Source organism: Chaetodon trifascialis, chromosome 9, assembly GCF_039877785.1.
Source record: "Chaetodon trifascialis isolate fChaTrf1 chromosome 9, fChaTrf1.hap1, whole genome shotgun sequence".
Classification (NCBI taxonomy): Eukaryota; Metazoa; Chordata; class Actinopteri; order Chaetodontiformes; family Chaetodontidae; genus Chaetodon; species Chaetodon trifascialis.
The window spans coordinates 17,158,946-17,171,283 of record NC_092064.1 but is presented as its reverse complement, the minus strand read 5'-3'; the positions used below and the strand labels follow the sequence as shown (position 1 = coordinate 17,171,283).

Genomic DNA, 12,338 nt, shown 5'->3' with positions numbered 1-12,338 from the left:
ATGTTTGATTAATCACTCAGGAACTAAATAAATTATCAAACTTCTTGCTCATTAATTTTCTGTCACTTAGTTAATCAGATAATCATTTCAGCTCTAGTTGACTTATTCATGTAATTACTATTACATTAGACCAATTCCAGGAATAACCAGACTAATTTCCTCTTTACACCGCAGCACATCCAACCATGAACAAATAAATTCAGATTAAATGCATGTTATCATGACCTTTGTTTGAAAGCAGCATTAAAATTGCATATTATTATTATTGTTAGCATCAGTAACAAACAGTAGGACAAGTGCCTGTTTTTAACATTGATGTTGCTCTCATATGACTCTCACACACACAGGGGCTGCTGGTGTCAAAGTCCTGCCGAAACCGAGGGACATGTAGTACAAGTGGGAACTGTGTTTTTGCTTGCAACACACCAATGAATGTGCACGTGCATGCACATGGCCCGGGATATTCAGGCCTCTTTTCCTGTTATTCACTCAGTTCCAGGCAGGAAGTATGTCAGCAACAACAGAGTGATAATAATGGATCACAAATCTAAGGGTTCTCCAGGCACAGGAAAGACTGAGGGACTCCAGGAACATCCTGTATTACACAGGCTGTGTGTAGATTTAAGGTGTGCCAACTATCAAGCAGCGTCGGGTTCAGTGTGTCATTCCAAAGCCATGCATAAAGATGATGTCACATAAAGCAGCAATTAAAGGATTTAATCTTAATAGAAAATAACCTGATGAGTGCCTTATAGAAGACGTGCATATTGCCCCCTTGTGGTCATTTTAGGATACTGCATTATAAAAAAAATCATGACACACCAAAAATGCATGATGGTGCAAAAAGGATGCATCATGAAGCAACAAACATGTTAGAAAAATGGAAATTTATTGCAAACGTTTGAGCAAAAAACACCAAAGTATGTACTAGGTAACAGTTAGGTAAACTGTACAAGAAACTTTGATTAATGAACATGTCATTGTGATTATTAACTGGAATAAACGTCCAGAAATCACAGTTAACTTGATGCTTTCCAAACTTCTCAAAAGCTGTGTACAGCTTTGTACATGATATTCATTTTTAACTTCCCAAAAACGGGCACAGTCAATAATCATCTCTAAAAATAATATTTGTAAAGTTTTAGCCGCTGTGTTTTCACATCTTGCTATTTAAAAAGAAAAGGATCAGTTTTTCTCATTTAGGACTTTGCAACAGACCTTAAAAGTGTGTTCTTCAGGTATGTGCAGAGCTGGTTCATCAGGTCTTTATTCTGACCCTCGACCCAGTGCATCTCAATCACTGCGTTGCTGTCCTCGAGCATCACATTCAGCAGACACTTTAACAGGAAGTGTTCCACTGCACCACGGCTCAGGGGTTGCTTTGGGGGTGGTTCACTTGCTGCAGCAGGTGCTTCCTTTGGGCCAGTTTCCTGCCCTGTTTCTTTGGAGGTGGAGGACTCCATGTCCACATCTTCCCCTGATACAACTCTCAAGTCCTCTGTTTGCTCTCCAGCTGGGTTGTGCATTACATCTTTACTTGTCTCATTTGAAGAGGTGCCGTTGTCCACCTGCTCTGCAGGCTGCACCTGACCAGCTGGCTCCTGTGCAGACATAGTTTTGCTTTGAGCACTGTCATCCTGAGTGTTGCTGTCTTGTACAGAGGCAGATGGGTTTTGCGTTGCTGGGGTTGTTGCAGGAACAGACGTGGCCACAGTGGTTTGAGAGCTGGTTCCAGTACAGTGAGGTGCTCTGGGAAGCTCTCGCAACTGACGCGCCCCCTCACGCCTCTTCTGACGTCCGTGGATCCAAGTGTTCTCTGCAGCCGTTAGAAAGAGGCTATGCTCCTGCTCCCTGCATGGGACACGTTTGTGCAGCACCTGCAGAGCCACACACAGAAGACGATGAGGTTTATTTGAGAAGGCTGATGTATTAAACTCATCCATTGTTTTTACTGAAGCAAACGCTTAGTGTTACAAGGTCATGAAGCAGATCCTGACAGAATATTTTAGCACCAGTAATGTCCCCCAGATCTACCACTTCAGCAAGGGTGAGACTGGGATAATCCTCTTCTAACGGTGCCAGAGCAGCCCTAAAGCTTACCCGCAGGTCAGTGAGCGTTTTCTCCAGCAGAGCAGTGATGCTGTCCACAGGGTTGTGTGCAATAAAGCCTAAAGCCGAGGCCTTGGCCTGGAGCGCCTTCAGTCCTGCCTCTGGAAGTGTGAACGACAGGGGTTTACGTGCCTTTTCCAGTTTACGCTTCTTACTGGGAGGAGACTGAGAAGAGTGGAGAAAGAGGGAGATCAGGAGAAAATTAAACAACAGTCTGTAACAGAGGGTATTCTGGACATGTAAAATACAAAGGACACAAATTAAAACAGCTCCAGAAACAGAGGGTCAGACAGAAGAACCACAGGCATGAGTCAACACTGTTTAAGATACCTGTGGTACCATAGCCAACAAGATTGATAGGCACATGATTCATTATGAAATATGCATGAAAACATAGATTCGAGATCAATAAGATAGTCAACATTACAAATGATAATAGAGGGGAATTTATGTTCCAGCCAAAGAAAACACAGTATCACATCCTGAAGATTAGATGCCACTGATATCTGCCCCCTTGCACCTGGAAATATTTACAGCTCTTGTGTTTTTGACTTTATCTACTTCATTCATGTCATACTTTAGATACACTCTTGCTGCACTGTTAACTTCAATACTGTCACATATCTATCACTGAAGTCCAAACCACAGTTAGCTGTGATTTTAATTCCACAGGAAACATGTATGAACTTCTAAACTGTGTGACATTTGAAAATTTTGAAATTTGAAAACAAAGCTGCTGGTCTCATATTCTTTGTTTCTGCCCATGATTTTTCACCTCCACACATGTCCTCATGCATTATCTTCCATTTCCACCGGCCATGGGAGTCATAAGAGTACACTGATACAATAGACAAGCAAAAAAGTGTGCACATGCTGATAAAACAGCACACATACTTAAGACATTAGGTATAACATGTAGTTTCTTACCGACCAATAGATATAATAAAACTCGCCGGTAAAACCAGCAACAACAAATAGTAACACTTTTGTCAATATTATAAAAACACATGGTAAACAAGTGGTGGAAAGAACTGTGCAAGTCTGAGGAATAGTGACAAAAACTGAGCTACGTTTGGGTGGCTGAAGTGAGAGAGAAAACTGTTGCAGGAGATGAGGACTCGCAGGTTTTACCTCACAGACCTATCAAAGTTAATCTTTTTCCTTAGAGCTGCAGCTTTTTGACTACCTCTCATCAATCACCAATTCTGCTGATCAGTCAAAACATGAAGTTAAGATCTTCCCTAATTCTCAACAGCTTAGCATTAAAAACTCACAGCTGTCTGTATTTGATCATTTTACTGTTAACTGTTCACTGCTGGATCACATCTACAGTAGCTACAACCTATAATTATCTTATTATCTAATGACATACCATCCAGTTACTAACCTGGATGGCAATGTTTTCTGACTATTTCTTCATCTTTCTATTATCTCTGTGAAGTACAATGTACATGAAAAGCTCTCTTTTTTCTCTAATAAGTTCAAATGTAATGAATAATGAACCCAGTTAATTGTCTGTAGCTGAGCAAGAGATACACATCATTACTCCTCACAAGCTGTGATGAGCATCAATGCATGTTCACTACACACCACAAGAGGGCACTCCAACCACACGAGCTCCTCCTGAACCTGCTGCGAATTAAACGCTGCTCCTTATTTCTAATCCCCTCTAATGTCACGCTGTGATGGCGGTGGAGGTCATTACCCAGCCGTGTCTGAGCACAACAGACGCTCTGCAGCGACCGTCCCCGACGCATCCACTGCAGCCAATATGTCATCGCTGCACTAGCAAAGTCACTGCAGGCTGGCTGAAAGTGGGCAGACAGCAGGGGTCTGCAGCTGCACTGTACTGTGACGGAGCAGACAGCATGGCCGACTGACCTACAAACAGCGGAGGGAAGGAGCAGACTGTGACCTTCACACTGCTACACTGATCTGAGAGTCAAGTTTGGATTAATCATTCATTTTATTGCATCCAAAGACTCTGCAGTCTTTTTTTTAAAACTGTAGTTCATAATATATGTTTTCTCTTTATTTAATAGTTTAAGCATAGTAAATACATTCACGTCTTCCCTGCATCTGCTTCAATTTCATGAAAAAAAGCTTCACTTTCAATAAAAGGTTTGTCAATCTTGATTGAACATCTATTGATTGATTGACTGATTTTAGTTAAAATTATGGTCCATGTAGATGCATGTTTAGAAGACATAATTAATGGGCTGACAATGGACGCTGCCCTGTGTGGCTGCTTGTTAGATCTCCTTTATTTCTTGTTGTTTCTCACAGACGTCTCCCCCTTTTCCTCCACACTCTGCCAACCCTGCAGCTCACTCATTGTACAAGGAATGGAAATCAATAAAATCCATCAAGCCAAACAAATCTTTTTCTATGGAGCATCCTTGACACAGATTCAAACACACACACACAAACACGCACACACAGAGTCAATGTGCACAGACACAAACATAGATTCACAAAAAGTGAGAAATCCACGTGCACAGTTGTACATACACACCTCTCCACTGAATCCCATCCTCTCCTGACTCTGCTGCTCTTTTGCTCCATTATTAATCCCACTTACCGACTCTCATCTCCCTCTCGCTTTCACACACATACACACCAACACACACAATATGGGTAAATCACAACTTCACAATACAAGTCTGGACCAATTTTGAAAATCAGGTGTAGTAAGAGCCTACAAGTTCAATAAGAGCTGTTCTCTCTAGATATAATGTCATTCAATCATCCATCTTGACCTCCTGAGTACACACACACACACACACACACACACACACACACACACACACACACACACACACACACACACACACACACACACACACACACACACACACACACACACACACACACACACACACACACACAAAGGAGAAACAAAGCACTGCAGATTTCACCTTCAGGCAAACATTGTAAACTCTGATCACCCGTCTCCTACCCACCCCCATTTCCTTTCAGTCAAGTCCCCAAACCCCTGCATGGACTCCTGACCTCTGGACCTTCCTGAACCCCCTTCCTGTCAGAGGCCTGTACGCGCATCAACAACACACCCCGGGGCTCAGATAAAGCCTGGCAGCCTTGAGCAGTCTATTCTATCCACCAGTCCTTTTATTCTGTCTGCATGTGCTCTAATCTCACAGTCCACAGTCTCCATCCTTTTGTCTGTTTTTGATGGATTTTTTTTTTTTTTTTTTTTAAATCAGCATCTTGTTTTTTTCAATGCAGTCCATCCGTTCTCTCCCTTTAATCACCCTCTGCATCTTTACCGCAAACGTCAGGACCTCATGTATGTTATTACACCTTTAAAAAGCAAAATTCTGTTTCCATTTCTTCATGAAACCCTGATCAAAATCGAAGTATTCAACAGCTGGAGTAGTAGTGCTGGAGGCTCTGTGGTGACCTGGAGGTAAAACCATACTCATGCTTTCTGGAGCTGCACTAAACAAAAGCTTCTCAGGGAAACGTCAACCATAAAAGACATTATGTCACATCAAACAACTGTGCTGTCATGTACCAAGGGAACATGGAGGAGGCTGTACAAGGAAGTGACAAATACAGACAAAAAAAAAAAGCTGTAACGAGATATTGATTTTAAATAGTGCACCAATTATTTAGCACTGAACTCCGATAACACTGTCACTCTCCCAATGGACAGTTCAAGATCAAAATTGATGTAGCAGAACCAGAGATATCCTTTTTGCTCCACATGCCTCCTTTGTGGTTAAAACCGGTGTCTACATTAGCCACAAAGCAACTCCACTGTAACAGTTCAATCAGAGATTTGTTTGTGGATCATAGACAGTATAATGACTGGACAGAGCTTCTTGGTATGGAAAGTCAAGCCAATGCGGAAATGCCTAAAACCTGCATTTCTTCCTAAGACCAGGAGGGGGTGACACTGGTTGTCAAAAGAAAATGATTATATGCAAGTTTATGAGAAAATGAGCTTACTTCTCACGTGATTTATTTCCTCACTAAATATTTTCCTAATGAGTTTATGATCTCAGTTGTTCATTTTGTAATTTACGGTTCCATTTCAAGTAAAATAAGACAATAAAGGAGGATACGCTTTAGGGCGTGGCTCAGGTGTTTACGGTGTGTCCTGGGGTTTTTTCTCAGATCCAATCAGGATAGAGGCACAGCAATGTGTATACTCCCAAGCTCCACCCTCTCATCCAAATATGGTCACTGCTGGTTCCAAAAAAGTTGATCATTCCCATGATTTATTGTAAAATGTTTATGCTTCAGTCCATCTATTCCAAACGCTGCTGACTGGGAGCAGCTCCCTACATGAGATCTAAGTTAACATTGTGAATCCACAGATAAATAACGTTAAAAGAAACCAGGGGAAGAGCGAGAAGATGTGAAGTCATGGAAGTAATAGTAGTTTGCAGGCTGACCTGGTACCAAGAGGGTTAAGTAGGTCACGGCTGCATGCATGTCACATACGTTAAAGTCTATATGTAACATTAATGAGCACCCCCATACACATATACTGTGCATACATATACCAGACGGCCATAGGAATGCACGCATGAGGCAGAATTAGGTAGTCAACCATGCAAGGAACTACACATGCAGAAACTTCTGTCGAAACAAGCTTGCGTGCGTGCACACACACACAGTAAACACACATGCTTGAGGGGTGTGCCTTGTAATGATGGCGAGCAGCTCGTGAGTGTAAATTATGGTGGAGGAGGAGGAGGAGGAGTGTTGAAGGAGGAAATGTAGGCCAATCATTCTGCTTAACTGCTTTTCTGCTGAAAAGGCCAAAACAGAGACGAGTCCAGCAAAACACAAACAGTCCTCATTACACAGCCTCTACTGCACCTGCTGACCGCCTCCCACCACACTTTATTTTCAACCTATCATCACTCCAACACAGTCTCAGTCCTTCAACTGCTCTGGATATTTCACTGTCCCTCTAACTCTCTCACTGTCCAGACAAGACAATGGTTCAGTGTTGTATGCACACAGTCCTGCCCTGGTGACTGTTGCCTGGATACAGCATGTTAAAAATCACATAAACATCTCCCAGAGGGAGGAATAAGTGCTTCTAATGGAACAGGGGCTGGAGGGAAAGAGAACACAGTCTGGTGAGGGGTGAGAGGATGGAGCAGGACAGAGGTGGTGCATTATTGAGGTGGAGTCTTTGGGGTTTTGGAAACATCCAGCAGCATCAGAGTAGTTCAAATAGCAGATAGATAGATTACTCACCTGTGCATTGATTTAAGGTACCAAAGTCTATTTTTCAATATTCTAAAGTATCGAAGCTTATTGGATGGTACAGTGAAGGTGCTGAATTTCATTACTCAGCCGTAATGACCAAAAAAACAATCTGCTGGGTCTCAAGAGTGCAGCAGGAGTGAATGTGGGACAGAAGTGAAATCTGCACAGACTCACCGGAACAATCACATCATAATAGAAACTCCAGGCCAGCGCCCACCGCATGGTCCGACCCTGGCAGAACTCTGTGTGTGTCACTTTGGGCACCTGAGGAAAAAAGAATAGAAAAAACAGAAAACAGTCACACAAGCTACATGCAGCAGATGACTGCACCACGGAAACTTCTACAGTACAAAAACAATGAATACGATGGAACTTATAGCAGAAACACAATTCCCCTCTTCTTCCTCTAATTACCTTATATATTTTACATCTGTTGGAAGAAATATGGTTGCCTCCCTGTTAAGGGTCATTTCATGCCGGTCCATATTAACGCTGATTAAACAAATATTACCCATAGAATAAAGCGATAGATAAAAATAGCATTAAACTATATTCCATCATTAAACCTTCAAACAGCTGGAGCCACTGAAGCAGCTGGCTGCTCTGAGTGAGGCAGAGATCTGACATTATGATACGTAGATGTGATAAAATGTCAAACAGCTCAGCATAACCACATCCCTTTCAACAGAATTGACTCTGAAGCCTCATCCTCGAAAACACTCAATGAATCCTCGACATGGTGACCTCTGACAGCGTGATGCAACGTAAACTGGGCATGCTCAGTCTGCAGCTCTGGTGAAGCTGAATGGACTACAGTCTGATGTAAACTCAGTTCTCTTGCTGTGAGCATCTCTAATTGTGGGAGAGACAATAAAGATCCATAATGTGAAAAAGATACACATGTGGTGTGGAAACCCTTGTGCTAACAGAGCACTTTAACTGCCTATCAGGACTGCTTCAGTAAACAGGAGGAGGAGGGGCACAAAGACAAAAAGGCCAGAGGTCAAAGAGCTCTGTATCTGAGACTGTACCCAACACGCACATTTGCTAAATTAAAAAACACAGACAGAGAGAGAGAGAGACGAGGAGGCACTGGAGAGAAGATCAAGTAATGGGTGATAAAAGCATTAGCATATTAACCAGGTGAGGTTTCTGTTTACACACACTTTAAAATGGGGCTGCAGTCTCCTCTCTGGAAGCCAGCCAAAGCTGTACTCACTGTGATGAGCATCGACAGCACCCTAAAACCTCCGAAGGAGGTTTGAGAGATGGCAGGTGCAGACGTGGAGGGCGTGCTGAAGGTTCTTCTTCTTCTTTTTTTTTTTGTGCATGTGAGGGAAGTGAGTGGCACAGGACCAGAGGCCAGCAGCAGTCAGGAGTCATGTGCCGGATTATTAGTTAAGCTAATGCACGTTAGCTACAGAGTGCCATGTGATCCAGTCATGCACTGCAAACAGAAATCAGCTCCTTCATGGCTCATTTGTGATGCTGCTTAGCTGGCATATATCAGAAAGAGCTGATGTGTTATATTTCTTTGGGTATCTGCTGCCCTGTCATTGACAACCATCTGTTTCAAACGTCAATACGCAGTCCCACAAGAGCGCCGGTTTGAGAGGGGAGGTAAAGATTGTTTTAACAAGCTACTATCTGACCACGCACAGGAGGGGCTCATTCCTGCATGAACAAACTGAGATCAAAAGATGTGGATGCAGGATGTATTCGTGCGTCTGCCTTTCTGGGTACTCACCCCTTGCTTCCTCAGCTCCTCTTTCAAAGGTGCCAAGCTACATTTCTTCCCCAACATGCAGCTGTACCACCTGCAGAAAGAAGAATCCATATTAACCAGCTGTGTGTTGGTGGCTGACGGCCCGGGCATGAGCTGCCAAGCAGAGATCAAACAAGCCAAGGTGAGCTTTGGGGAGCAACACACAGACCAAGTCAAACATGAGAGACAGGAAAAATATCCGGGTGAGTTTCGTCCATGGCGGAGGGAAAAAAGCTGTTTTGAAGTCGCCCTGTGGTGGAGGCCTGATCAATAATCTCTGCTGTGCAATAAAGAGATGAGGTTGGTCTTGATCAATAAGCAGTAGAGTTCAGTTGGGGAAGATGGAGGTGATGAACACATCAGGGAGTCAGTCTGGGGGGAGGACTGGCCAAGTTACCCAGTCAGGGTTAGCGTAGCTTTCACTAGACATTGTATAAAGTGATAATCTTGTATATTTTCATTCAAATAAATTTTAATTAAGTCATAAAAGCCAAAAATTGAATGTTAAAAAAAAAAGACTGTAAAGAACTGTGCATACACACACCCATACTTTTATTGGTGAGTTTGACTGACTCTTGACAGTGTCGTCTGGCTGTCCAAAACTCTGCTGAAAGATGCTCTGAGTTGATCGAAATGTTGATAAACTCATCTGAGTTGCCTTCAAATGTGCAGTCACAGCAATGAGCTTTTGGAGCTGCAACAAGGAATTTTCAGGGTTTTTTTTCTTGTCCGGCGTTTTGTCTCTCAGGTCAAACTTTCTCCACTTCTTGGCTGAGGTTATAGGCGTCGTAGGCAGCCTGTAGGGAAGACTGCAGGCTCTCCTCGGGCTTAAACAAAGAACTGCAGCCTCCTTTGCATAATTATTGGGTAAAATAATGGGTTGACAGAAAATTAATCAGCAACAATCTTTATAATAAATCATTTATCAAGACAAAATGTCTGTGGTTCCAGCTTCAGACATCGCCTTGAGCTCTGGAAACTTTTGATTGGCATTTGTATTGTGTTTTATAAACTAAAAGATTCATAAATTAATTAAGAAAAAACTGACAGATTAATTGATGATAAAATAGATGCAGCTCTAGTTATTTTTTTCCTAAAAAAAACTTGAAGCGCAGTCAAGGATAAAGGACAGTGTTCTTTGTGCTAAAGATGTGAACGCAACATAATCTTTAAACATCAGGTTTCTATCAAGGATACTACACGTGATTTTCAATTGGGTCAATAAATTAATAGCACAGTAATTTACACATACTAACATTTTTATGTAAAGCATGGTTTTTGGTAGATTTATATAGATGTAAACAAGTGTAGGAAGGACCTCTGACTTGTGTTCAAAGCTGAGCCCTTGTAAACCAGCCACGTCCCTTAATGTGCAAAGCTACAGTCACACCACACTCCTGCAGATGAAATCGCACCTTAAAAAGCCGTTTTAACGTGTGAATGACAGTGAGAAAGGACGATGATTGGAATGAGGTTAGGGAGGTATGAGGATGCCCAGAGGGGTGACAGGGAGGAGAGAGCAACATGTCAGCCTCAGCAGACAGAATGAAATATTGAGCAGCTCTAATATTCACAGATGTTCCTCCACTTTTGGTCTTGTGGGGAGGAACACCCAGAGCGGCTCCCCGGCTTCCCTCCTCCACCAGCGGCTTTTCAAACATGTGCAGCTGCGTTAGCATCCATATTCATCTGTCTCTCTTCACATGTTGAAGCACAGGCGCATGATTACAATCTTATTACCAGAGATGGTAATTTTCATATCAATGGCATGATAAATGAGGAGTATTACCTCATTCTAACTGTGGATTTTGGCCATTTGGATGTGTGTTATACTGGGAACTAAGATTGCTTGCCCCTGTTTGACAGTAATTACACTTCAGTGGAAAGAAGAGGGAGAGAGGAGCAAGGCAGGGTGGTGTGGGGCGTCTCAAAGGACCAATCGGTGAAGTTGGCAGCGTTTCCATGGACACCTGGTGGCTGTGGTGTCCCAGCATGCGTTTGGGAGTGACAGCCAGCTCCAGTTGGTTTGGCCCGAGCGTCAAACCTGTTCAATGAGACTGGGTTCGTTCTCACTTCCTGTCTTCACTACAAGAGTGAAACGCAGAGCCGCAGAAGAGCAGGCAGGTGTTAAGATCACATCCCTCTTAGGGCCACTCGTCTTTCAAGTGACACATTATGCAAACATACACCACTGCCTGCAGTGTGCACGGGCGCACACAAACACATACGCACAAACACCGTGGGCCAAGCAGGTGTGGCATGTCTAATCAGCCTTAATAGCACCACTCTGCAGCTCCCTCTATCTGTGTCTCACTCCGCTGCCCTGGAGACAGCCCTGGTTAACTGGGGAGGGTAAGGTGACGGCCACTGGAGACACCCCCACCTACCCAGCCAAACACAGCTGTTCCCTGTGGGCTCCCGGATACAGCACAGGGTGAGCGTGTGCCAAAATCATTAAACCAACTCTGGATGACAGCTCCATCTATGTGCAGCGACCCGTCTGCCCATTTCACCTCTCGGTGTCTCCCCTCCACTGGTGCTCTCAGCGGCCATTTAAGCCTCTCAAAGCCTCTCCAAAGAGGACAAAACTGCAGCACTCTTGTTCATCCATTATGTTGCTGTGTGACCATGAATACTTACTGCATCTGTCTCTGATTGGGCTTGATAAATCTGGTTTAGGCTCACAAAAAAATACACCAGCAACCAGGGGGATAAAAATCATGTTTGATTCATTCTGTCCTGCTGTTTTTCTCACCGTAAGCGTTTCTTGAGCTGCAGGCTGTCATGAATGATCCTCTTGACAAACTCCAGTTCCCCGCCCTCCGCCATGATCTCTGTTACCCCGCCCGTGTTCACTGAACTGGGAGGAGGTCGCCGTGAGTTCCTAGAGTTTACCCCCTGGACAGAGCACCAAGACAGACAGAGATTAAGATGAAATCCTATTAGAAGCCAGTTACTATCGTGTAAACAAATAGTGTTTCATGTCAGGCTCCCTCTGGCCCGTCAACAAGTGTGTTTACTCTCCACAAACCAAACAGTATGTTCAAAGAAGACTGTCTTTTTATAATATAAATGTTCAGACAGAACACCAGTAAAATGTCAAAGGCAGGGAAAGTCTTACCTTTGCTTCCAGCTGGTTGGCAAAAAAAGGAGGGTTGCACATGCAGAAGTCGTACACTATTCCTGTCTCCTCCTTCAAGGCGTCCATCAGTAG

The 12,338-nt window shown here is 43.4% G+C and overlaps 1 protein-coding gene across 2 annotated transcripts in view; it reads right to left on the bottom strand.

Moving 5' to 3' along the window:
* Positions 1-866: 866 nt before the first annotated feature.
* mettl16 (methyltransferase 16, N6-methyladenosine) overlaps positions 867-12,338 on the bottom strand; it is a 21,965-nt gene continuing 10,493 nt past the window's right edge. For both annotated transcript variants that reach the window (XM_070970431.1, XM_070970430.1), the window contains exons 5-10: positions 12,246-12,338; positions 11,880-12,022; positions 9,107-9,176; positions 7,534-7,623; positions 2,101-2,274; positions 867-1,877 (exon numbers count right to left, since the gene is read on the bottom strand). The exon at positions 12,246-12,338 is cut by the window's right edge and continues 23 nt beyond it. In XM_070970431.1, coding sequence (XP_070826532.1) covers positions 1,200-1,877; positions 2,101-2,274; positions 7,534-7,623; positions 9,107-9,176; positions 11,880-12,022; positions 12,246-12,338 — 1,248 coding nt within the window. In that variant the 3' untranslated portion in view covers positions 867-1,199. The remainder of the gene's footprint in view (positions 1,878-2,100; positions 2,275-7,533; positions 7,624-9,106; positions 9,177-11,879; positions 12,023-12,245) is intronic.